Below are 25,867 nucleotides of genomic sequence, written 5' to 3'. Positions count from 1 at the left end.
AACTGTGTAAATGTTGATTTTTCTTTAATTAGCAGGGAGCTGTCACTCACAGCCTTTACATTTAACATCCTGACTTTAAATCCAAGCATTGAAATGCACAGCGACGAAACGTTTCTGATGCGGCTCTGGCAAGTTTAAAGCATGATTTGAAGAGGGAGGTGTTCATTTGTTTTTCTAGGTCACTCTGGTTTACGTCACCCTTGCCCTTATCAGTTTATTTCCATTTGACTGAGCATCAGACCGTCTTTCATTTTCTATATTTTTTTGGACTTTGTGACCTTTTCTAAATCAAAATGGTGCTGTGAAATATTGACTGAATATTGAACATCTCCTCCCACGTCGTTTACTAGTGGTTATAGTCATGAGTTTAATAAACTTCGGGTTCAACAGATTCCAAAAATAATCAGCATTGAAATGGTTATTCACAATCATAATTATTATTTCTCTCATAGAGGTGATAAAATGTGCCCATTATGCACCCTCTACCACAATAATGGAACAAGAGCTGTAGATTTAAATCAACATGACATCAAGTGTGACATTTTTTTGATACATTTCTCTGGTCAGTGTTATGCATAATTCAGCATTATACTAAAGAATATCAAAAGCATCACAATGTAATAACTTTCTCTGCCTCTGAGATGACTTCTGTTTTGATGTAATCAAGGACACACAGATGGAGAAATATAAATCTATCCAATAAAATATAATAGCTAATCTTTCACTCCTTATATTATTCCAAACACAATAATCTTTAATAGAGGTGTTGATTATGGGAAAAAATCATAATCATGATTATTATAGTCATAATTGTAATTGGTGATGCAACGTTTATAGATTTTGGTTGTACAATTATAGTCTGAGGAATAATCATGGTTTCGCGGTTATCATGATTTTTATGCATTCATTAATGACAAAACAATAACTAGTTTAGAAAATCAAATGAAAACTCCTTATATTTTTAAGTGTTATTTATTGCTGCTCCGTAATCAAATAATACAGCACAAAAATAAAATAATATACAAACAATAGTCCATTTATCGTTGGACTTAAGAATAAGATTAATTAACCGGGAAGAATTAAATTGCATTTAATAGTGAAATCAGTTCATCATTGCATCCCTAATTGTAATTATTTAAAACCATGTACAGTTGAAGTAAGAATTATTAGCCCAACAGAGCAAGGAAATTTTCACAGTATGTCTGATAATATTTCTTCTTCAGGAAAGTCTTCTTTGCTTTATTTTGGCTTTATTTTTGAAAAACATCTAGGAAAAGATTATTTACTGTCATCATGGCATAGATAAAATAAATCAGAAATGAGTTATAAAACTGTTATGTTTGTGTATGTGTGTGCATTTGAGAGTGTATGGGGGTTTCCCAGTACTGGGTTGCGACCGGAAGGGCATCCGCTGTGTAAAACATATTATGGATAAGTTGGCGGTTCATTCCACTGTGGCAACCTCTGATGAATAAAGGCACTAAGCTGAAGGAAAATGAATGAATGAGATCGAAACTGAGTTTTGATTAATTGCACAGCCCTAATTTGAAAGCAATTTTATGATGTATTAAAATTAATCAAAGTTAATTGTATCCAAAATAAAAGTTTGTTTTGACATATATGTGCGTGTATTATATATATTTATTATGTATATATAATGGGCGGTGCGGTGGGTAGCGCTGCACTTCACAGCAAGAACGTTGCTGGTTTGACCCTCGGCTTGGTCAGTAGCCATTTCTGTGTGGGGTTTGCATGATCTCCCTGTGTTTGAGTGGGTTTCCTCCGGGTGCTCAGGCTCCGGGTGAATTAAATAAGCGATGGGAGTGAGAGTGCATGGGTGTTTCCCAGTGATGGGTTGCAGCTGGAAGGGCATCCACTGTGTAAAACATATTCTGGATAAGTTGGCGGTTCATTCCACCGTGGCGAGCTAAGATTAATAAAGGGACTAAGCCTTAAAGAAAATGAATGAATGTATATGTGATACACATACATAGAAACAAAAATATTTTGTTACATAAATATTTAAATTTATATATAATTTGTATCATATACCAAAAGGCAAAGCTCTTGATTTACGTTCCCACTCTCACCTATGGTCATGAGCTTTGGGTCATGACTGAAAGGACAAGATCTCGGATACAAGCGCCCAAAATGAGAATCCTTTGCAGGATGGCAGGGTGCACCATTATAGGCTCTGTCACCCGGGAGGAGCTCAGAGTAGAGCCGCTGCTCCTCCACATCGAGAGAAGTTAGCTGATGTGGAAGTCATCTGTTTCGGATGCCTCCTGGACACCTACCTAGGGAGGTGTTACAGGCATCACCGGGAGGAGGCCTTGTGGAAGACCCAGGACACACTGGAGAGACTATGTCTCTCGGCTGGCCTGGGAACAACCCAGGATCCGCTCAGAGGAGACAGAGGAAATGTCTCTCCTGAGACTGCTGCCCCTGCGACCCAGCCCCGGAAAAGCAACATCCAACAGTCCGTCTGTCCAACCAACCAACCAATCAACACTGTGTATGTATAAATACACACAGTATACACACATAAATTGTCAAAACAAACTTTCATTCTGGATCCAATTAACAGCAATTAGTTTTTACCCAGCTCTAGTATTTATGTTATGTATTTATGAACATCTGTCCTGTGTCACATTGTAAGTCAATTCCTCTTCTTCTGTTGATTAAAAACACCAACACACTGCATCAAAAAATAATCATATTATATGCAAATTCGCCAACACACTTCATGCGATCCCCTGATGGCATCAAACTAATTTGGTGAGTGAATCAAATGCAGACAGACAAGCCTAGAGTTTAATAGCAAGCACAAGTCAAAGCAAATGGAAAACTGTCTGGCAAACAGTTCTATTACTACAGCTTAAAATGAACATGCTGACACAAGAGCCATTGTAAAATTGCTTGCAACAGATAGAGTCTGTGTCAGATTGACCAGTTTCAAAATGATTAGCGCGTCTGATTCATAGCCAGTGACTTGGATCGAAATCATTAGGAGAGCTCAGGGAACAGATGCCAGCTCAAATTTACCCTAGTATTTACACATCACACAGTCTCAGCTGTAGTGTGCGATTTGTCTTGGATTCCTGTGAGTCCGCCTGTTTGAAAAATACAAATTACGCACAACTTTATGTCTGGAAATGTTATTTGATAGCATGATTTATGATCATCGCTTGAAAGCATGTCATTATATGGCCAAGTCTAAATCAAGGCAAATAGCTGTTGTCTGTAAATAAAAGGCTTTCATACCTCCGTTGTTTCTGAGCATCAAAGAAATTGAACTTCTTGCTCTGGAGTACAGCAATCCTGTTCTCCAAATCTGCATTTTGGTTGTGCGATTATGACTGGCATATTTCTTTATCCATGTCATTTACTCTGAACTCGTGTAGTAGCACTGCCTTCATAAGAAATTCATGTCTCTAATATTAGTTTGCCACTGGTTTTATTGAATTTTCAATACGGGGGACTGCGTGGAACACTTTCTTCGAAATTATATAGAGTTTTTATTCTGTAATCCAATTTAGAGGCCTTTGAAGTTTGGTTACTGAATTTTAGAATTAATTATTAAAGCCACATTAATTATTAAATGGTTAGAAGGCTGTACGAAATGGACAATGTGTTAGAATGCTTTGACACTAGGTTCGATTGCCTGGTTGGAATTCGTGTTCAATTCATTCTGTATCACAATATGTTTGCATCATCTGCCAATTGTTCACTGCTTTTGCTAGGAAACGACAGTGGTAGGATTTGAGGATTTTGTGTATAGTTATGTTCATGTCAGAAACAAACTGTACTAGTTGGAAAGTTTATTTATGTTATCTAAATTTATGTTAAGGATATGTGATGTATGTCCAAAGACATTCGCTATAAGTGAATTGGGTGAACAAAATTGGCCATAATGTATGAGTGCGTGTGTGAATGTGAGAGTGTATAAGTGTTCCCCAGTGGCTGGAAGGGCATCTGCTATGTAAAACATATGCTGGAATTGTTGGCGGTTCATTCTGCTGTGGCGATCCCTGATAAATCAGGGACTAAGTCGAAGGAAAATGTATGAATGAATATGTAACATAAATTATGGTTTATTAATTATGGTTTATATGGTCGTTTCAACATTGATATCACAATGTGTGCATCAGGAACAGTCGCAGAATCTGCAATGTTGAGTTGGGATTATAGTTGACCAATTCAAAACATTGTGTCGTCATTTGTGAAGTTTAACTTTAATAGAGTGATTTATTTATTTTTTTTATTTTATTTATTTATTTTTTCAATCAATTCTGTTTTTAAGACTTGTAACTGTGTATTTTCAAACAAATTTGTTGCTTTAACAAAGATTAATTGTATTATTTTTTTTTATACAAAAAAAGATTATACAGTGTAACTTATTTACATCTGATCATTACATTTCTGTACCTGAATCTGGTCATCCGATTCAAATGTTATCACTCGATTAAATGGCCGTTATCAGCTGATACATATGGCTGGTTGGCTCAGATGGCTGTTATCATCCATCCACATGGTTAATCAGCTATAGATCACATACGGCTGTTGCCTGGAGGTTAACAAGAATTATTTAAATTATAAAATATAAAATGTATACATTTTTCCTGTTAATTGTATTTTATTAACATCTACCCCTACCCTAAACCCAACCTTCACAGTAATGTACAAACAGATCTGGATCTGGAATCTTCTCTATTAGTATAGCTGATTAACCATGTGGATGGATGATAACAGCCTTCTGAGCCTACCAGTAGGCGCAGAAGGCCCCTTGATGATCCAGTTAGGCTCTCCAGAAAAACATGAAACATTATTTCATTTATTTATTTATTTTTGCTTCATTCTATATATTTATGCATACAATTTGTTTATTATATTTCACGCAGATTCACTGACCTACAAAATCATTGCAAGCCGATGATATAAAAGTTTTAAAAATATTTTTTTTTACAAAATTACTATTATTTCGAAATGCAAGTCATCTGGGTAACTTATATTCATATCGTAATATACAGTATACAGCAGAAAAACAAAAAATTGCAATGTCAGTTTTTTTCCAATATTGTGCAGCCCTAGTAGTTTATACCGCCATATAATATTTAGAAAAACAAAAATGGGTAAGTTACACATGTTCCATGCACAATTACATGTAACTGACCCTGAACTTAACTCACATTTTAACCTCAACCACATAGTAATTACATGTTAATAATATGTTGTTAATAAGTTATTTAAATGAATAGTTACAATGTAACCATGTCACCTTAAAATATACGTAGTGTAACCCAAAAAATCGAATTGAAGTTTATTGTAGCTTTGTGACTCTCATTGAAGAGTACACTGAAAAAAATTATTCAAAGATGATTCCTTGGATTTACTCAATTTTTTTTTACGTTAAGTGGTTGTAAACAATTTATTTGTGTTGAATTTAAACAAACAAATTAAGTTGAATAATGCTCAGTTTAATTTGTTTGTTTAAATTCAACACAAATAAATTGTTTGCAACAGTTTTGCATGCAACACTTTTTTCAGTGTACAGGGACCCCTAAACTTGATAGATGAACATCTGAATCTGAGCTTGTCTGGTTGTTAATGTACTATAGTAATTGATGAGTTAATAAGGAGGAAATTAGTGTCTTAAACAATCAGTATTTATTCACAGTGTTGTCACATTTTAATGTGCAAATGTTACATTTGATTGACTGATTGGTGATCGAGCCTCTTTAATGCAGCGGCTGCTCATTTAAAGCAATGTTGTGATTGTTAATTAAGGCTGTTAATTAAAATAAACTATAAAATATTACATTCAGAAATGTGTTATCTTGGCAAATAATGGACATTAAAGAAAGTATCTAAATGTTCAAACAATACATAAAAAATAAGTACAGTAGTGAAGTAAAAATATTGTACTGTGAACTGTAAATAACATGCTACAAACTACATATTTCTGCCTTATCATATAGCCAAAATCCACATTAGATTGCAGTTGGAAGTACTCCAAACCACTATGGAGTTTTAAGTAAAAGTGTAATATTACTCTCAAACTATTATAAATATAGGTCTCCTGCTAGTGTAATTGACAACATGTATCATGAAATACAATAGAATTCACATAAGGCTGTTAGAAAATGTTTAGCTTTGTTTTCTAGAAAACCTTTAGATAACTAAACTACCTGACAAAAGTCTGGTCGTTGATCCCAGTTGTAAGAGCAACAAATAATAACTTGACTCCTAGTTGATTATTTGGAAAAGAGGCAGAAGGTAGATTTTTCAGATGAATCATCTGTTGAACAGCATCCTGATCATGACAAATACTGCAGAAGATCTATTGGAACGCACATGGACCTAAGATTCCCACAGAAATCAGACAAGTTTGGTGAAGGAAAAATCATGGCTTAGGAATACTGTACATTCAGTGTGGGTGTATGCAAGAAATCTGCAGAGTGGATGGCAACATGAACAGCCTGAGGTATCAAGACATTTGTGCAGCCCGTTACATTACAAATCACAGGAGAGGGCAAATTCTTCAGCAGGATAGCGCTCCTGAAACTTCACCCTCCACATCAAAGATCCTGAAAGCAAAGAAGGTCAAGGTGCTCTAGGATTGGCCAGCCCAGTCACCAGACATGAACATTATTAAGAATGTTAGGGGTAAGATAAAGGAGGAGGCGTTGAAGATGAATTAAAAGAATCTTGATGAACTCTGGGAGTCCTGCTTGAACGCTTTCTTTGCTATTCTAGATGACTTTATTATTTAGATATTTGAGCCATTGCAGAGATGAATAGATGCAGTCGTTCAAGCTCATGCACAATAATAATTCTTTTTCCACTGCACCATGACTTGATATTCTAAACTGTACATATTTCGGTTAAGCAAATTCAGACCTTACTGTTCTAATCAAATAATTAAAAATCAAGGCATGATCATATTTTTTTTTTTGGTAAAATAAAGAGAATCTAGAGGCCTTTGCCTTTCAAAAAAGCCCCTTCTGATACCAAATGATCAGCTAGAAGTCATGTTATTATTTGTTGTTCCTAAAACTTGGATAGGCAACAATACTTTTGTCATGTATTGTATATAATATATTGGAATCAAAAGGATATTGATGGGCAAGCCGTGATGCCAAAGTTTGCCTCAAATTACATTTCACAACAGTTGTTTCCGTAAAGCAAAATGTCCATGTTTTGAACCAGATGCTTCTAAATATAAGCTTTTTGATATGAAAATGAATAATGATTTTATTGTTGGGTTTCAGATCAGCAGGAGCTGAGGCAACAAAAATAATGCGTAATGAGCTGATTTATAATAGTCACAGTAACATTGTTGCTGAAATCTTAACAATAATTAGCTTTTAAAAATACTCACTATAGTAAGGCATTACTGCCCAACAGCGGTTGTGATTGTGTTTTTTTCGGAGGCCATTGCATCATGTTGCTTTGTGGATGTCTGAAACCCACAGCCCTCTGGTCTTTTGATCCAGCATAGACGGAGCCATTAGGCTTTCACCATGCTACTTTTTAAAAGGATATTTCTGGATTTGTTCAGCCTTCACTGCTATTCTCAGGTCTGATGGAATTATTAGAGCGATTTAGAGCTGTCTCCAATCATACTTTTGTGAAAGTATCATAGGTGAACATTATTATCTAATAATACTGAGTGACTCTTACTCACTAATGCCTTTGTCAGGTCTGTTTGACTTTTAGATAACGTTTTGACCTGCTTCAGTTGAGCGCATCGTTTTTCACCACTATAGACTGAGTGCTTTGATTAAAGAGAAGCTGGAAAGAAAAAAAGAATCTGATTGTTATGTATCAACGGAATAGATGAGTCCCAATTTATGGTCCCCGTAAACATCTGCTATCACACTGGGGAAATCAAAAGTGTAATTACTGCGGCTCATGATGAGTTTGTTTCTCTTCCATTGCTCCCTACCTTCTATCGCTCTTTTGTGTTCTGCCGTTTCAAGGTTTAATGCGTATGCAGGAACTGATCAAAGCTCCATCTAAAAACAACTTGAAGATCCGTATCCGCCAGCTGCCGTCGGGAGGAGGCGACAGTCGCCCCCTTCTGAAGGAGATGAAGAAAGAGAAGGAGTTTACGTCATCTTCGACTGCTCCTACCAAGTAGCCGCCGAGCTTCTCAAACAGGTTCGGCGTTCTGAACTTTTCCTGAACTCAGTTTGAAATGGATTGAAAATGAGAGTGAAGTGCTCTTGCGTGCTGAGAGCCATCGGGATTTCAGAGTTGTACTTTAAAGCAGATAAATGTAATACAGTAGTGTGCCATGCTGCCTTTATTTCTGAATTCTGCTGAAACTGACTTAATTCACACTCAGCCCTTTCTTTCTCTTCCGGATTCTTTCCAAAATATGGTTTGTTGTGTTTGTCTCTTGCAGCTGATGTCAATGGGCATGATGACGGAGTACTATCATTTCTTCTTCACTACATTGGTGAGTCTGAAAAGCTCTCTGCTTGCTATTAATCAGGGCTTTTCATAACATTAGATGATGAGCAGGCTTCTTTTTCTGTAATTTCGTAATTGGTGCTTGTTAGATCGTATGGTATGACCCCATTGACAGGAAAACCTTATGCGCCCTGGGCAACAATTGTTTTTCATGCCAGACTGTACAATGTTCATCCTAATTTATGTTTGGCAGCACTCCATGGGTGTTAAATATCACGAATTGTATTCTGACATTCTCATTGACAAATCAAACTGAAATGGTGGCAGACAATTGTAATGTTGGAAAAGGTTGAAAAGCAGTTTCGAGTTTCTTGAGTCTGCTGTGGCTATAATAAAGGGGCATTTGTCTTTTCGAAATGAATAATGAGGAATGACATGAATAAATTACATTTTAAAATATACTAAAGTTGAAATCAGTTATTGTAAACTATAATCATAATTCATGATAATTCAAGTTTTCCTTTATTTATGAACAAATGAATGCTTCCTCCGAGAGCAAAAAAATAGGGCTGCACAATATATCGTTTTAGCATCGATATCGCAATGTGTTTGTCCACAATTGCAATACATGCAATGTTGAGTTGGGATTATAGTTGATCAGAAACCACAGGTCAAAGCACAGGAGACACTGCAGAATTTAACCATGATAGAGTGAAAGTTTGTCATCTGCATGTGTTTTAAGGCCTGTGAATATTTGAGTATTTTAAGAGAGTTTGAAGCATTTTAATTGCGAAGTTTAATAAAGATTTATTTTATTAAATAATTTATATGATAGCACAATAGCCTCACAACAAGAAGGTTGCTGGTTCGAGCCTCGGCTGGGTCAGTTGGCATTTCTGTGTGGAGTTTGCATGTTCTCTCTGTGTTCGCGTAGGTTTCCTCCGGGTGCTCCCGTTTCCCTGTTTCCAAAGACGTGCTATAGGTGAATTGGGTAAACTAAATTGTCCGTAGTGTATGTGTGTGATTGAGTGTGTATGGATATTTCCCAGTGATGGGTTGCACCTGGAAGGGCATTTGCTGCATTAAACATATGCTGGATAAGTTGGTGGTTCATTCCGCTGTGGCGAACTCAGATTAATAAAGGGACTAAGCAGAAAAGAAAATGAACGAATTAATTAATTAATTAATTAATATGATGAAGACTTTGCAATGTTATTTTACATTTGATCATTCAATTTCTGCAACCAAATACTGTTAGACTCTTCCCAGAAAACCAAAAACCACAGTTTAATTCGCTTATATATTTGCTCAAATTTGTTTATTTATGTAATTTGTTTATTATACAGTATGTATATAATAAATTACATAAAAATATATTTATGTTTCACTTCCCAAAAAATCATCTCACTCAATCTTTTAATGAATTAATGAAATATTTTCTAAATAGAGCTATTTAGGTCATCTGGTGAAATAAAAGTATTGCAATGTCAAATTGTTTAAATATCTTGCAGCTCTAGCATAAAATCTTTATGGGTTATAAATGTCTTTTATAGAGTTGAGGTCGGAAATATTAGCCCCATAGCCCCATTATTAGCTTGCAGCTGGTCCTGCATTATCCAATTTATGATTCACCAATCTGACCGTTCCTAAGTCACTATAAATACCCTAAGTTCCATATAACAGCCATCTTCGTTTTGAAGAATCCCCCCCTTCCACCCCTACTCCTCCTCCTTTCCTAGATGGGTGGCACGGTGGCCCAGTGGTTAGCACTGTTGCCTCACAGCAAGAACGTCACTGGTTCTAGTCCTTGCCAAGCCAGCCGTCGTTTCTGTGCTGAGTTTGCAAGTTTTCCTCATGCTCGCTTGGGTTTCCCCCGGGTTCCACGGTTTCCTCCCACCGTCCAAAAACATGCAACTTAAAGTTAATTGACTAATCCAAATCGGCACCATAGACGTGCTCATAGTAAGCAGTTATCTCTTAAGAGCAATCACTATCTGTTCATTAGCTACTACAGCAGGGGAGTTCTCAAGATCTACCTGAGCTCAAACTCCCCTCTCGCCTTGCAAACGAGAGGGAGCCCCGGGCTCGAGAAACTTATGAGCACAGGGCTCTCTCCAGGGACAGCATGCCAAACAAGCTTTATAATCAATCATCAGCTAAGTGTGAACTCTTAAAAAGAGAGAAAAAAAAAATCAAAGGGGGGATAATAATTCAACTGTATATTTATAATATTATTTTTGTATTATATAACATATATAACACATCATAAATAATCACACACTTATAATATTTAAATACAAAAATTTGGATGCAATTAATCACAATTAATCATTTCACTGATCTACACATAAACAAACACATTCATTTTGTCAAGAAATCACTTGTTAAATTCTGTAAATTCTACTTTTATTAAATGAAATTCCAAGTCAACGTGCTGTAGAATTTTTTCAGTCTTGATTTGTGATCTCATAAACAGGGGTTTAAGGCTGCACAACCAAACTTTTCATCTTTTACTGTGTAGAAACCATGAAGAATCTCTCTCTCTCTCTCTCTCTCTCTCTCTCTCTCTCTCTCTCTCTCTCTCTCTCTCTCTCTCTCTCTCTCTCTCTCTCTCTCTCTCTCTCTCTCTCTCTCTCTCTCTCTCTCTCTCTCTCTCTCTCTCTCTCTCTCTCTCTCTCTCTCTCTCTCTCTATATATATATATATATATATATATCATGCAGGTTTTGCAAAGCTCTTAAGGCTAAATCTATACAAACTCTTATTGCCTTGCAGGATCTATTTGCTTTGGATCTTGAGCCGTACCGCTACAGTGGAGTCAACATGACTGCCTTCCGCCTCCTGAATCTTGATGATTCGTATGTGGCTTCTGTGATCCAGAAGTGGTCCATGGAGCGCCAGCTGGCACCCCCTAAACCTGAGAGCGGATTGATGAGCGGCATCATGACTGTGAGGATCGGCCTGCTGTCATGCTGTAGTCCATATTTTGAGTACAATATTTATAAAAATTTACTTATTCACTTAATGCAAAAACTATTTATGGCTGCTGATTCAGAACTTTTGTCAGTAATCATTCTTTTTGCATTATTTTATTGGAGAGTTTGGAATTTATTAGTATTCCTTTGCCTGGTTTAGATCTTATTTATTAGGTTTAAACTCAGTTTGTCAACATAGGCTCATTCTGAAAACGTAGCCCTATATACATTTCTGGAGATTGCGAATTATGTAGCCAGAAGTTTGTATGGATGCATTTCATCTTTAAAATGAATGCTATGGAGCGGTTAGATGCCATTCCTTTTCGCGCTTACTAGCTGACCACTTACCTCTGTATGGGCGGCTTTCCTGTCCAGTTTCCTTTTGTCCAGTTAGCTTGCCATGTAGGTTGGCGGATGTGAGACGCAGAGAGTAGTTGACCATGACGACGGGGTTCGAGTCTGGTGAAGAACAGAAAAAAACAGAATCCAAAAAATAAAATAAGTAAATAACAGGGTGAGAATGTGGTAAAATCTGAAAATGTGGTAAAAATCTGGCAAGGGCTTTTCTTTTTCTGGATTGCCTTTGAAACTGTCAGTTGGGTCTAGGGAAGTGGGTGGACGGTTCAATCTGTGCTTTTGAAAACACTATTGGTTGGGTTTAGGGAAGGAAGAGGGTGCGTCAGTTGATTGGTCAGTCAGTCAGTCACTTGACAGCGGCCTCTGGTGGATTCACTCAAGAACAGCAGACAGGGATGGCATTATCAAGAGAAATTTGAGATCTCAAAAAGCATACACATCGGCCTCTGGTGGATTTGTGAAAACAAAACCTGCAAAAAAAACATAGCTCCTGGGACGTATTTCACATTCTCTAAAAATATATAAAGCGGTACGTTTTCAAAATGAGCCTGGGTTGCAGTTTGTTCAAATTAAAAGTATTATAACTCGCATAAATAGTGTGCACCTCAGGGCTCTGTTTTAGGCCCTTTTCTGTTTATCATTTATCTTTTGCCTTTAGGTTACATTTGCTGTAATCAAGTCATACCATTGAATGCAAAAATAGAAAAGTGTCTTAATCTTCAGTTATTTGTTCATACTGATCCTTTATAATTGCATGAATAGGTCGATTCAGTCACATCGGTTCCAAACACTGGCAGTGTAAATGCACAGTCACACTGATCAAAATCCTCATTCACATAACTAAAACCAGTTTTTAACTTCTCCCATGACCTTCGTTCACAATTAGAATAACCAGGATTAAGTCTCACCGCTGTTGACTAATCTACCCTTCCTCCAGAAGGCACTGTAGATACTGCTAGCACACTCAGACTTATTAGACATGCATGAAGGGCTTAAAGCAGAAAGCATCGGGAGATTTATTCAAATCTATTTTTACCATCCAGGTCACATTCTAGCACTGAATAGCATTCAGAAAAACATAAGGTATGTGTGGCAGGGGACCAGGGAGGGGCTCAGTTCTCGGTTAAATTAAACTTAAATGGCATTACATAATGTATTGTGGATTGGTAAACAAAAACACCTTCTGTGTGTAATGCATTAATGTGGAATTTGTTTATACCAAGAGTATGTTTTGTGTGTAAAATCATCTTTTCTCCACAGACAGCGGCTGCGCTCATGTATGACGCAGTGTTCATGGTTGCTGTGGCATCTCAGCGGGCCACACAGATGACAGTGAGCTCCCTGCAGTGCCACAGACACAAACCCTGGAGGTACGGCCCGCGCTTCATGAACTTGTTTAAAGAGGTGAGGATATTGTGCTTTATGTAGCAAAACACATTTGATTGATTTGATTTGTAGACTAGATTATGTCTGTGAGGAATAGTGATGAGGTGCTGACAGTTTATTTGTGAAATATTTTCACAGTTAATATCTCCATTCATTACATTTAAATGTTTAAATATTCACCTTGAAAATTTACAGTTGAGATCAAAATTAAGGAACTACAATTTCCTAAATTCTGATGTCATGGCTTAGTCCTATATGAATTTATAAGCCTTTAACCATATTTCAGGAGTTGCATATATTCAGAAACACAGTATAAAAAACGGTGTAAAACTCACAATTCAAGGTAAAAAGGAGGTTGAAACCAATGAACATTTTAACAACTTTAATAATCAGATTAACACAAAACAAATGTGTGGTGGCAGCTTCCTTTTTTTGTATGCAGTCAATCCCTTGTTTGTTCATCTTTAAATTGGGGAAATGCTAACCAAAAAGTGGGTACAGACAGAAGTGTCTACAGAAATGTGGAGGAAGACATGTCATGGTATGGGGGATGTTTGGAGCAGGAGTTTGGCCTCTTCTAGAGCTATATGGCAGAAACATATTAACCAAATTCTTCAAGAGTTCACACTTAGCTGATGATTGATACTAAAGCTTGTTTGGCACGGTGAAAACGAGCAAACTCTGCACAGAAATGTCAACTGTTTTTTTGTAAGGACTTTAACCAGAGATATTCTTGCTGTGAGGCAACAGTGCCAATCACTGGGCCCCCGTGTCGCTCATCGAAAAGGAGGGGGAGTAGGGGAAGTTGATTCTTTAAGACAAAGATATTGAGATAAGAAACTCTGGTTTTTTATAGTGAGTTAGGAATCGTCTTATTGGTAAATCAATCTTAAGCTACAGTGAACAATAATAAGCACGTGATCCTCTTAAAATTTGTTTATGAATAAACTTCACTTATCAAAAGCTTCTTCAGCAACATGCAGTTCCTTCCCTGTTCATCATCCAACCAGCCAGCAATTTTCATGCAGGAAAATGAGCACTGTCACACAGCAAAATTAAAACTGAAAACATTGACATAATGAAAAGGCAGCCCAGAGTACTGACACACTTTGGTGACAAAGTTATAGTTAAGAAACAGTCACCAAACTGTGGAGGCTGAAGAACGGATCAAGACCACAACAGTGCAGTGTGAGAGATTAGTGATGTTCTGTAGTCATTCAAAGCAAGGCTCTCTATATTTTCTTTCATTTTTGACTGCTACAACCTTCCAACAGTTAAGTTGTAAACTTTCTTTGTGCTACAATCATTGCTGCGCTCATTTTAATTTTAAACACACAAGTTTTTCCACAAAATAAAGGGCTTTTGTTTTGAGGAATATTACATATTACTGTTTGATTTATTATTTCATTATTACAAAAGTAAATACAAATAAAGTGTTCAATAAAACAGGTTCAATCAATTTGATCTCCACTATAAATTCTGTCATTTTTTTAGAATGCTGCTTGACACGTTGGAAAATTTATCAAACACTTTTAGACTTCAACACTTTAGATGTTTTCTTCCGATTTTGACCCACAGGTTACATAAAAATATATTTGTAGATGAAAAACATGGATTCTGCTTCCACTGCGTTTTGATCTTTTTAAGTTCCAGATCACTGTTGGATGCTCTCATTGCTTTTGAACTGAGGGGTCATAACACTCCTCCTTCATGTCGGAGTGTGGGGGTGCATGTTCATCCACTCTGACAACACAAAATGGGATGCCCATGAGAGCTCAAAATGGTTGTCTAAGGGAACAAAAGTTTGTTCCGAATAGTTTTTTCAACATCCTTTTTAGATATGCTTTCAGTTCCACTTGCATAGTGTCTCGGCAGTCTGAGTGTTGCAAGCTTTAGAAATGGAGCTTCATGGCTGTTTTTAAAGGAAAAGTGCCACAGTGCATTAGAGAAGGGGCACCATGGTGTGGCTTAGTGGTGCAGAGGGTGAATTTATTTGCATGCTTGAGTTTTCATGTGTATTTGAACTGGAACCCTGAGTCCTCTGCACTCAGTTTGCATCATGATCACAGGGTGCCAGTAGCAGACAACAAAAAGGTACAAGACTTAAAGCTGCTATTAGCTTTTAGGAATGCCTCTGTGAAAGCCCTAAACTCAACAGAACAGGAACAATAGAAAATAGTCTGTGCATGTTAGCCTGTATTAATTTAAAAAGTATTAATATACGATTTTAAGGTAAATTTGACACTTTTTTTCTGAAATTAAAAACTGCTTGTCAGATAAAGGCTTAATAACTTGTTTGAACGTTTTCAGTCTGCCTATAATATTGTACTATGCAACGCTGTTTTGGACAATATTTTAATTGAGAGACCATTGAAATCCATGGTATTTCCTATTTACCCTCTATTTCCTCTTTAGATTTTATTTATCAGGTTAATTTCTTTAAGGTTTTTGATTTTAGATTTCTCACATAACTCATGGTGTTCATCAGTTTCGGGCTCTTTTCTGTCTTTTTAAGCATTTATATTCTTTAGGTCAAACTGTTCAAACATTTTGTTAAAACTGTCTGTCTTCAAAGCCTACAACATTACTACCCTCTTCTCTTTGGCTTTGCTCTTTTAAAATTAAATCATGGTTGACTGTACCTGCAATTTTGTTGAAGTTAAGTATGAAGAAACTGAGATCCAGGGTGACACGCTGGCTCAGTGTTTAGCACTGTCGCCTCGCAGGAAGAAGGTCACTGGCTTGAGTCCCCGCTGGGTCAGTCGGCATTTCTGTGCGGAGTTTGCATGTTCTTGCTGTGTTTGCATGGGTTTCCTCCGGGTGCTCCAGTTTCCCCCACAGTTCAAAAACATGCGGTATAGGTGAATTGAATAAACTAAATTAGCTGTAGTGTTTTTGTGTGCTGGAAGGGCACTGTGTAAAACAGATGCTGATAAGTTGGCGGTTCGTTCCGCTGTGGCGACCCCTGATGAATAAAGGGATTAAGCAGAAGGAAAATTAATGAATGGATGAAACTGAGATCCTAATAATGGGTACTGAATTAACAATCTGACTATCAACAATTCTGTTAGCTCACCCTTTCCATCAGATCAATGGGAAGTTCACCCAAAATTTCAATTTCTCTCATTATTTACTCTCCCTTGACTTGTTCCAAACCTGTTTGTGTTTCTTTCTTTTTTTGAAGACAAAAGAAGATATTGTGAAATCTGTAGCCATTGACTTCCTTAGTATTTTTTCTACTATGCAGGTCAGTGGTTACAGGTTTTCAGCTTTATTTAAAGTTTCTTCTTTTGTGTTCAAAAGAAGAAACTCAGAAAGTTTTATAACCACTTGAGGGTGAGTAAATACATATGTTTGGGTGAACTATCCTTTTAACAGTCTGGATACGGACAGAGTAGTATCATAGTATTAATTGCCTTTCACTGTCTCTTACAGCTAATAGTACAAGCTGTTCCTGTAAATTCGCTAGTTACATCTCGTACTTGTCTAGTCTCGTCTTTTCCCTTCTCAGTGGTGTATCACAAAAGCTTCTTCGTAAACTTCAAATGATTAAATACCAGATTCAGTTTTACTTATCACGTAAAAAGCTATTCATAACCTGCTAACTATCTCTGCAATCTTCTCCGGGATTTTTTTTAATACATTCAGTTGAAGTCAAAATTATTAGACCTCCTGTAAAACTTTTATTCTTTTCAATAATACTTATAATACTTATTTCTTCTGGGGAAAGTTTTATTTTTTTTTATTTGACGAATAAAATCAGTTTTACATTTTTTTAAACAATTTAAGGTGAATAATAATAGCCTCCTTAAGATATTTTTTTCAGATTGTCTACAGAACAAACCACTTTTGTCTAAGAAATTTCCTAATTATCCTAACTTGCCTAGTAAACATAACCTAGTTAAGTCTTTAAATAGCACTTTAAGTTGAATACTTGTATCTAGCAAAATAAGTAGAAACATATTATTTACTATCACCATTGCAAAAACAAAATAAATGAGTTTATAAAATATAGTTAGTAAAATTACTATCTTAAAAATGCGTATAAAAACACTCTCCATTGAACAAAATTGGGGAAGTATTTGTAAAAGATTTAGAAGGGATAATAATTTTGACTGTATGTAAGTGTATGTAAGTAATCAAACCTGAGCACCTCCAGAAATGAATGTCGCACTGTGGGCCCTATCATACACCTGGCACAACGAGGCATGTTTGGCGTGATTTGTTGCTATTTTCAGACCAACGCAACCCTAATTTTCATGTTTTGCATCACTTTGTTTAAATAGCAAATCTATTTGCACCACTTTGTGGACTCATGGGTGTGTTGGTCTATAAATAAGGTGTGTTAAGGCACATTGTTGTCCGGGGGGCTTTTTTTAGTTTATTCATGACATATTATTAGCAGTATTATTTATTATATGCATATTTATATTTGCTTAAAACAAGTTTAGATTTGTCCATCTGTCAGTTTTTGGAGACGTATGCATCACCGTATGAGCATAAGAATAGGATGTGTGTTTGGATATAATCAGGTTCTTGACCTCACTTCTTTGCGCTTGACAAACGAAATTAAATATGTAGGCTAATGGATGTCTTCAGTGGAGTGCGTACAACACCATTTCCTTATATACGAAAGTAAAGGAGTAAAGTAAAGAGGCCGAATGGAGGAGCCTTAGTCTTTATCCTCGTGCAGATGGTCTGTTAAACTGTTTTCTCACTAGTGAAGCGTTCAGTTTTTCCATTCAGTTTTTCCAGTTACAAAGTCTGTCATGTAAATAGCAAATGACGCAACTGACTCTTAAAGGTAATGTGAGATGAGACTCTGATTGGTTTAATGCACGTTATGCTCAAATCAAACCCAAAACTCATTAAGAGAATAAGCACAACCCTGTTAGAGCATGGCCTGCGGCGCAGATCTTTTCTGTCCTCAAAATAGCAAAAGTGGATTTGGACATGCCCTTAATGCTTTTGCACCATGCACTTTAGACTTTGCACCTAGATCGTTGAAACAGACTTCTGTTAGCATCGTCAAATGAAACCGCAAACGTGTAGCTACTGTTATCAAACATGTTTCTAGAACAATTTTCGCTTTCATAAAGAATATACAGCTTTAGCCTCAAACCTGTGGGTTGAGCCAGTGTTGCTGTTGTCGGCAAGAACAGGATGCTCAATTAGACAGAACTGCTTTAAAAATGGCACAGAGCCACAGTGTTTACACTTTTTGAGGGAAATGAACCTTTGAAAGGCATCACTCATTTCCGCATGGCAAGCTGGGAATGGAGAGAAAATTCAGAGCATCTGAAAAATGATGCACTTCGACTTCAAGTGTGTGTAAGTGTCTAATTAGGCTTGTTTTGAGTTGAGCGAGCTCGGAGTTAGTTTCTATACATGCCAACACCGAGACACGACACTAATGAGTCCAGATGCTCCATTTTAACGACCCATAAACTCTGTATTACAACACCATTAAAGCCATAAAACACTATGCTGTAAGGGGCTCTCTAGCACAGACACCAAGCTAGAGAATGCCTAATGTATGAAATGTTGTCGGGTGCAAAATTACCTCAATGTGCTGTAGACATTGAAATTCTGGAGTGTTTTAAAAAGATTGCCAGGATGAAAAAAAAGCCCTATTCATTTCGTTTACTTGTGTTCTTGCTTGTCCTGTCTATTTACGTCATTTTCACTCACTTAAGTACTATAATGTGTATTTCAGCGCCGCTAATCAACTGTGACAGCAGGCTGAACGAGTATAAATGTAGTATTTGTTTATGTCGACCCGCTGGGCAGGAGATGCTGATCAGTGCTGTTTTGGTTCGGCTTTTATTAGGAAATAACCTACAGAATGGGTTATGTGCCATATAATTTCAAATTATACCGCTCCTGTACTTTAGCAGGCGAAGGGGAGAAATGTTTTTACACTTCATTTAAGGAGCACTGATTGTATTACAGTGCATATGATTTCTGCCGAAAGGGCATCGCATGTGAGACTCTCAGCTGTAGTTAGACGTGTAGTGGAGGTTTTTCATGGTGTTTATTCCTGCTTGGGGGAAAATTATAGGGTTGAAGTGAAAAATAAGTATCATTATGTTATTTTTGGCACTACATATTTTTGTGATCTCACATATTTGCGTTACCACCTTCTGCATTTCAAAACCTGTAAGAGATATAAGTTGTCATCATCAAGTAATCCACAGAAGAGCTCTTTTTTTTAAGGGCACATATGATGAAAATCAACTTTTGTAAGCTGTTTGGACAGAAGTGTGTGTAGGTATAGTGTGTCCACTGTCATATTGGTGTGATATAAAGACAATAAGTGTCTTTTTTTTTAATTCCCTGATGTTAAAATAGGCCCACCGCAATGTGATGTACAGATGTCACTACTTCAATTTGTTCCCTTTGCCGCCATTCATACCACAGCGGCGGCGGTAGTTGATGCGCCAGCAGCTTTTGACCGCGCTTTAACCACAGATTTTCAGCTTTGCCTTTTTACAATACTAAATAGACAGTTCTGTATGTGTACCTTATGTGATGTGATGTGTTCAATTAAAATATAATTTTGTTTTAGTTTTCTTAGTAATAAACATGCTTTTACACTATACTGTATGTTTTAGAAAAGATACCTGGTGAGAAGTATAGCCATAGGCTGCAAAAAGCAAATAAAAGAATTAAGGTCTTTAGCCTTTATAGTGCCCTATTAAATTGCATTGGGGTGAAAAGAATGTTTCGATTTCTTTGACCATCATGGAGTGCAGTTTCCCCGCCCACCAAATTGATTGACAGACGCATATTAACATGTCTCCGTAGTAATGTGTATAATCATATCGACAAGACAGAATGTGCGCAAAGCAACTGAGATGAAAAGACCTGTTGAGCTCGCTGTGTTCATCAATCATCATCACATGTAATCAAGAATGAGTTTTTCAGGTTTAAAACATTTTTAAATCAGTGCATGTTTGTATTAAAGATGGTAAAATTCACCACAGCCACATAGTGTCAGTAGATTTATAAAAGAAGACACTTCAATCCAGGTTTGTGAACTTCAATCAGGTTTATTTTGTGTATTAACATAATGAATGTCCATACAGCATATTAACGAGTATTCTATCACATTTGTCGTGCAAAAACAGTTCAAAGATTAACGTGTATGTGCACGCGAGCAAACTTTATAACAACATTGTGTGTGACTCATTGTTGCAGAAAGGCTTGAATTAACTTCACAACAAATATAACAAATAACCATTGGGAAAGTTCTTACTGTAGTAAGGGAGATCTGCTTCATTCTTGTCTGTCACTGTGTTGTTTACCTACGTGAAGGCTATGGCTTTGACAGCCACGTGGGAACGGTGGACGGGGAGAACCAGCTCATTCGCATTAAAGGCACAAGCTACAAAAACAGCTACACTGTCATAACAGTATAATAAATAATCTGATGGGTATTTTGAGCTAAACTTTACAGACACATACTGGAGACTCAAAAGTTTTATATTAAATCTTGAAAAGGGGTTAAAACAGGTGCCATTTAAATGTTGCAATAATCAAGTAGTTGCAAATAGTTGCAATAAAGTTGCAATAACTTTGAAATTACACTGATTATTTATTTTAGTCATTAAAACATCCTAAATCAAGTTTTTCCCATTAAAAAAACACATTTAATTTTTTTTAAACATTCAATTTTTTTTAATGTTTAAAAATAAAATTATTTGTATTAATTATTAGAAATTATAAAAATAATGACTATTTTTATAAGAAATTCCACAAAGTTTAGTGTCTCAGATATCATTTTATTCCATTTTTCCCAAATAAAAACTTGCTTAGTTGATCAGGGGTCTAGAAATAGTGCAGAATCTTAAATATAAATTATTAGATTTATATAATTTATTTTTATCCTAAAATGTTTACTTTCATGTTTAAAAAGTGCTAAACAATTAATAATTAAAGTGAATTGTAATAACAAATGCAATATATTAGAAAAACATATATTGATTATTCCCACTAGTGTGTTGTGGCTGGAAGGGCATCCGCTGCGTAAAACATATGCTGAAGTAGTTGGCAGTTCATTACGCTGTGGTGACCCCTGAAAAAAAGTGCTAAGCCGAAGGAAAATGAATGAATATATTAATTTAAAAAATATTAATTATAATTATATTTTATGGGGCATCACGGTGGTGCAGTGGGTAGCACAATTGCCTCACAGCAAGAAGGTCGCCGGTTCGAGCCCCGGCTGGGTCAGTTGGCATATCTGTGTGGAGTTTTGCATGTTCTCCCCCACAGTCTATTGCTATAGGTGAATTGAATAAGCTAAATTGGCCGTAGTGTATGAGTGTGAATGAGAGTGTATGGGTGCTTCCCAGTGATGGGTTGCGGCTGGAAGGGCACCTGATGCGTAAAACATATGCTGGATAAGTTGGCGGTTCATTTCGCTGTGGCGACCACTGATTAATAAAGGGACTAAGCCAAAAAAAGAAAATGAATGAATAAACAATTATTTTATTCATAATATTTTTGACCACTAACAATTCAACTAAGTATAATAAATGCTATTTAAAAGCAATAAATCATTAATAATTGACATTTTAAAGAATTAATTCCAGGATTCATTAGTGTTTCAATCTTGAGTATATTAATTTTATGCAAATGTTTTTCCCTCCATTTTTTTTTTTAAATAATATATTTATTTTTATGTGTAGCCCACTGCTGTAAGCATTTCTTCCCTCAGCCCAGCAAGCAGAGACATTTATAGTAACCGGTCATCTGGTCATTTTTAGCCACCATTGCATTTCAGTGGAGATGACAGTATATCAATGCTAACAGACCAGTATTCCACCCACATGGCTTGATCTTGTCGAGATGCTGAAAGTCCCAGACAGGTATGTTATATCTAAGAAGCGCTGGTGTAGGCTTGTGGATGAATGTGTATCGAAAACCCATAAGGTTATGATTTCATACCCCACAAGAACTTCTCCATGATCTCTTTCTGTTTTGGCCTAGAGCAAAGGCACCTGCGTTGCTCCAGAGGTCAACTTAATGACACATCAGTAAATTTCCAATGTCATTTTTAAAACCAAAAGCATTTTAAACAGATAAAAAGTGGCATTAGGATGCAATGCAGCACTCGTCTCCAGCGGCTCCATTATTTCAGCTTCCTGCAAAGGTGGAAACGGTTCACTTGGAGGTCAGTATGAAGTCTGCAGGTGTTCTGGGAAATAGTGAGCTGTATCCACCTGAGCAGGGCTGGTGACGTGTTGAAGGCCAGCCGTTGCCTCTTATTTTGAGACGTGCTCAGAGAAACGCAGCAACCTTGAGAACACAAGTGTTTTTCCTGATCTGCCAGCCACTTATCAAAGGTAGAGAGGGCTCCAACAGGGCTATTACTCTTCCTTAGTTGCCTCTGCTGATTGAATTCTGGGATTGTTTTCTCTCGCTTCTGGTACAACAAAAGCTGGGGGAAATGAAATGACGGTACACTAGCTTAATGTTCCTGGTGTTTTGGGGGGAAACAATAAACAGTGAGGCCTGACTACAGTATAGGGTGTTGAGAAGAGTGCTTGACAATAATTCAGAAAATGTTGCTTTTGATTTTTTGTTCAACCATGAATGTGTTTGCATTGTATTCTGTGTGGATTATACAGTATGTTTAACTTTTAATTAATTCAATTGGTAATTAGAGGTAACAGTATACAAAAAAATGTTGTGACATGATTTATTCAGGGTTCCCAAGCTTCTTGAAAGTACTTGAATTTCAGACAGATGGATTCAAGGCCTGGAAAGTACTTAAAAACAAACAGAAATCCTTGAAAGTGCTTGAATTAGATTTGAAATAAAAAACAGTATGTAAAACCCTGTTCATTAAAAAAGATGATTTTTTTAACTCCCAAAGATGGGTTGCGGCTGGAAGGGCATCGGCTGCATAAAACATGTGCTGGATAAGTTGGTGGTTTATTCCACTGTGGCGACCCTGGATTAATAAAGGGACTAAGCCGAAAAGAAAATGAATGAATGAATTTTATGCTAAAGTCAAATCCAACAAATAGTCAGACTATCCGCTTATTAAGTGTGATGTCACGTGAAGCAACTTCCGGGTCCAAGCGCCATATCAAACACTATGGGGAGACTCAACAAATGGTAATAATAAACGTTTACAAAGCAATGTAATACTTTCGAAAATCACGATCACAATATATATATCCATGCCTATTATCAGATGGCCAGAAAGTGATATGTTTTGTTATAAATTGTTAAAGTATTAGGGCTCTATTTTAACAATCTAGGCGCAAAGTCTAATGTGCAGGGCGCTAAAGCGTTAAGGGCGAATCCACTTTGCTATTTTAAGGACGGAAAAATATGCTCTGCGCCTCGGCCCATGCTGGGTTGAGCTTATTCTCTTAATGAGTTATAGGTGTGTTTTGAGAATAAACCAATCAGAGTCTCATCTCCCATTCCCTTTAAGAGTCAGTTGAGTCACACCATGGCACATTTGCTATTTACATGGCGCACTTTGTAAGTGGAAAAACTGAACGCTTCACTAGCGAGAAAACAGATAAACAGAGTATCAGCAGCACGAGGATAAAGAAAGAGCCTTCTTTAATTGGCCTTTACTTTCACTTTCTCTCTTTTGTGGATAAGGAAACGGTGTTGTAAGCTACGCACAGACATCAAATTAGCCTACATAATTAATTTTGTTTGTTACGCACAAAGATTTGTTTCAAAACTATTTCTAAATTCAGTTCTAAATTCAGCAAATGAATAAATTAAATAATAACGAAGTGTGCTCAAAAAACGTATATCCAAACACATGTTCTATGCCCCATCTGGTCCAAAACCTGACAGGTGGACAATTCTAAGCTTGTTTTTAATAAAAACAAATATAAATGTGGATATAATAAATAATACTAATCATAATAATAACATTATACAAAAGCAAGTTTTTATGAATAAACTAAACAAAAAGCCCCCCCGAGATGAAGAAGGCGTGGAGGCAGTGGTTTTTATATTCATGTAGCAAGTGATAATTTTTTAATCCTCTTTTCTAGACCGAAACACCCATGAGTCCACAAAGTGGAGCAAATGGATTTGCTATTTAAACAACATGGCAGAAAACGGGAAAATTTAGGTGTGAAAATAGCAACACGTTGGAGCAAACACGTCTTGTGCCTTATCGCGCCGGGTGTATGATAGGGCCCTCAGTATCTGAGATGCAGTAAGTCAGGAGATTGTTGTGTACACCATGATTTAATGTAAAATTCACTTTAATGTGTGATTATGACTAAAAAGTGCCCATAAACAAATATTTTCTGAATTCAAATGAGTAGCGGCTTGGACCCGGAAACAATATTTCATACATCACTGATACGTCAAGACTTACAAGTGGATAGACACCTCTTAAAGGGATTGTTTACCCAAAAATGAAAAATTCTGTCATCATTTATTACTTGTTTTAAACCTATTTGAATGTCTTTCCTCTGTTGAACACACACAAAGAAAAGAAGATATTTTGAAGAATGATGGAAACCTATTGACTTTCATGATGTTTTCCAACTATGGATGTCAGTTGCCACTGGTTTCCAACATTCTTCAAAATACAGTATTGCTATTTCAGTATGGCTATTTCTTTAAGAAATGGAATATTAAAATGAGCTTTGTTAATAAATATAAATTTAGCATGGTAAAAAACACTTATCTTTTAGATACATTATAAGTGCTGATACGTGAAAATAGTCTAAAATCTACCTCTCATACTGGATTTGTTATTGCAATATCTTCATGCAGATGAACTAGTACTAGAAACCGCTGTTACATTAACTTTAATCAAATAAAGCAGATGTTGTATAATATTGGTATGAAATCTGGCCTAAGAAAAAAGCTAACATAAGATGGCAGTTTAATAGTTATAAATTCCATTCAGAATTTTTTAAAGAATAAAATGTTTAATTTATTGATCGTTGAATGGATCAGTAGTGACATTCAAGTTATAGTTAAAGTTAGACATCATTGTTGCAAATAATCTTATTTGTAATTATTCATTCATTCATTTTCCTTCGGCCTAGTCCCTTTATTCATCAGGGGGAAAATGCTAACTTATCCAGCGTGTTTGTTCAATTTACCCATTGAGCATGTCTTTAGACTAGGAGAACATGCAAACTCCACAAAGAAATGTCTACTCACCCAGCTGGGACTCGAACCAGCATTCTTCTTGCTGTGAGGCAACAGTGCTAACCACTGAGCCACCGTATCAGCCTATTTGTAATCAACATTTTTGAAAAAAAAAAAGTTATTTAAAAGTACAATAACAATGCATTATTACTGCGTTTACTGTATTTTTTTATTAAGTACATTCATAATTCTTAATTACATTTTGAATGTACTTGTTTTGATGTATTAATCATATTTAGTTGTTTCTATTGTTCTTCTTATTTGTCCATCACTTTGGGTAAATGATAAAATAGTAAATATTAAACTACAGAAGGGAGACGTTTTTACTTGACTCCTGTATGTCATATTTAAATCTTACTGTTTTCCCTTGTATTTAATAATAATTTCATTGTCAGTACAAATAGCAGCTACTGTGATACTGATGTTACATTTTCTGTTTTCCCTTACATTCGATCTGCTAAATTTAAACACAGCCTAATCAGTAAAAACAGTTGCATGACTTGATGTAATATGCTGTACAGTTTTATTTTTCATTTAGCCAAACCTAAAGCACATCATCCAAGTTTTTTATTCAGGCTA

At 36.3% G+C, this 25,867-nt stretch overlaps 1 protein-coding gene across 1 annotated transcript in view; it reads left to right on the top strand.

The window, feature by feature from the left end:
- The window catches only part of grik1a (glutamate receptor, ionotropic, kainate 1a), a 96,336-nt gene that overhangs the window by 30,455 nt on the left and 40,014 nt on the right, over positions 1-25,867 (top strand). Inside the window, 5 exon segments of the mRNA XM_056466739.1 lie at positions 7,983-8,111; positions 8,114-8,163; positions 8,411-8,464; positions 11,193-11,366; positions 13,010-13,153. Of these exon segments, the coding sequence (XP_056322714.1) occupies positions 7,983-8,111; positions 8,114-8,163; positions 8,411-8,464; positions 11,193-11,366; positions 13,010-13,153 (551 nt within the window).

Source organism: Danio aesculapii, chromosome 10 (genome assembly GCF_903798145.1).
Source record: "Danio aesculapii chromosome 10, fDanAes4.1, whole genome shotgun sequence".
Classification (NCBI taxonomy): Eukaryota; Metazoa; Chordata; class Actinopteri; order Cypriniformes; family Danionidae; genus Danio; species Danio aesculapii.
The sequence above is the reverse complement of the archived record's forward strand: the minus strand, read 5'-3'. Positions and strand labels throughout refer to the sequence as shown.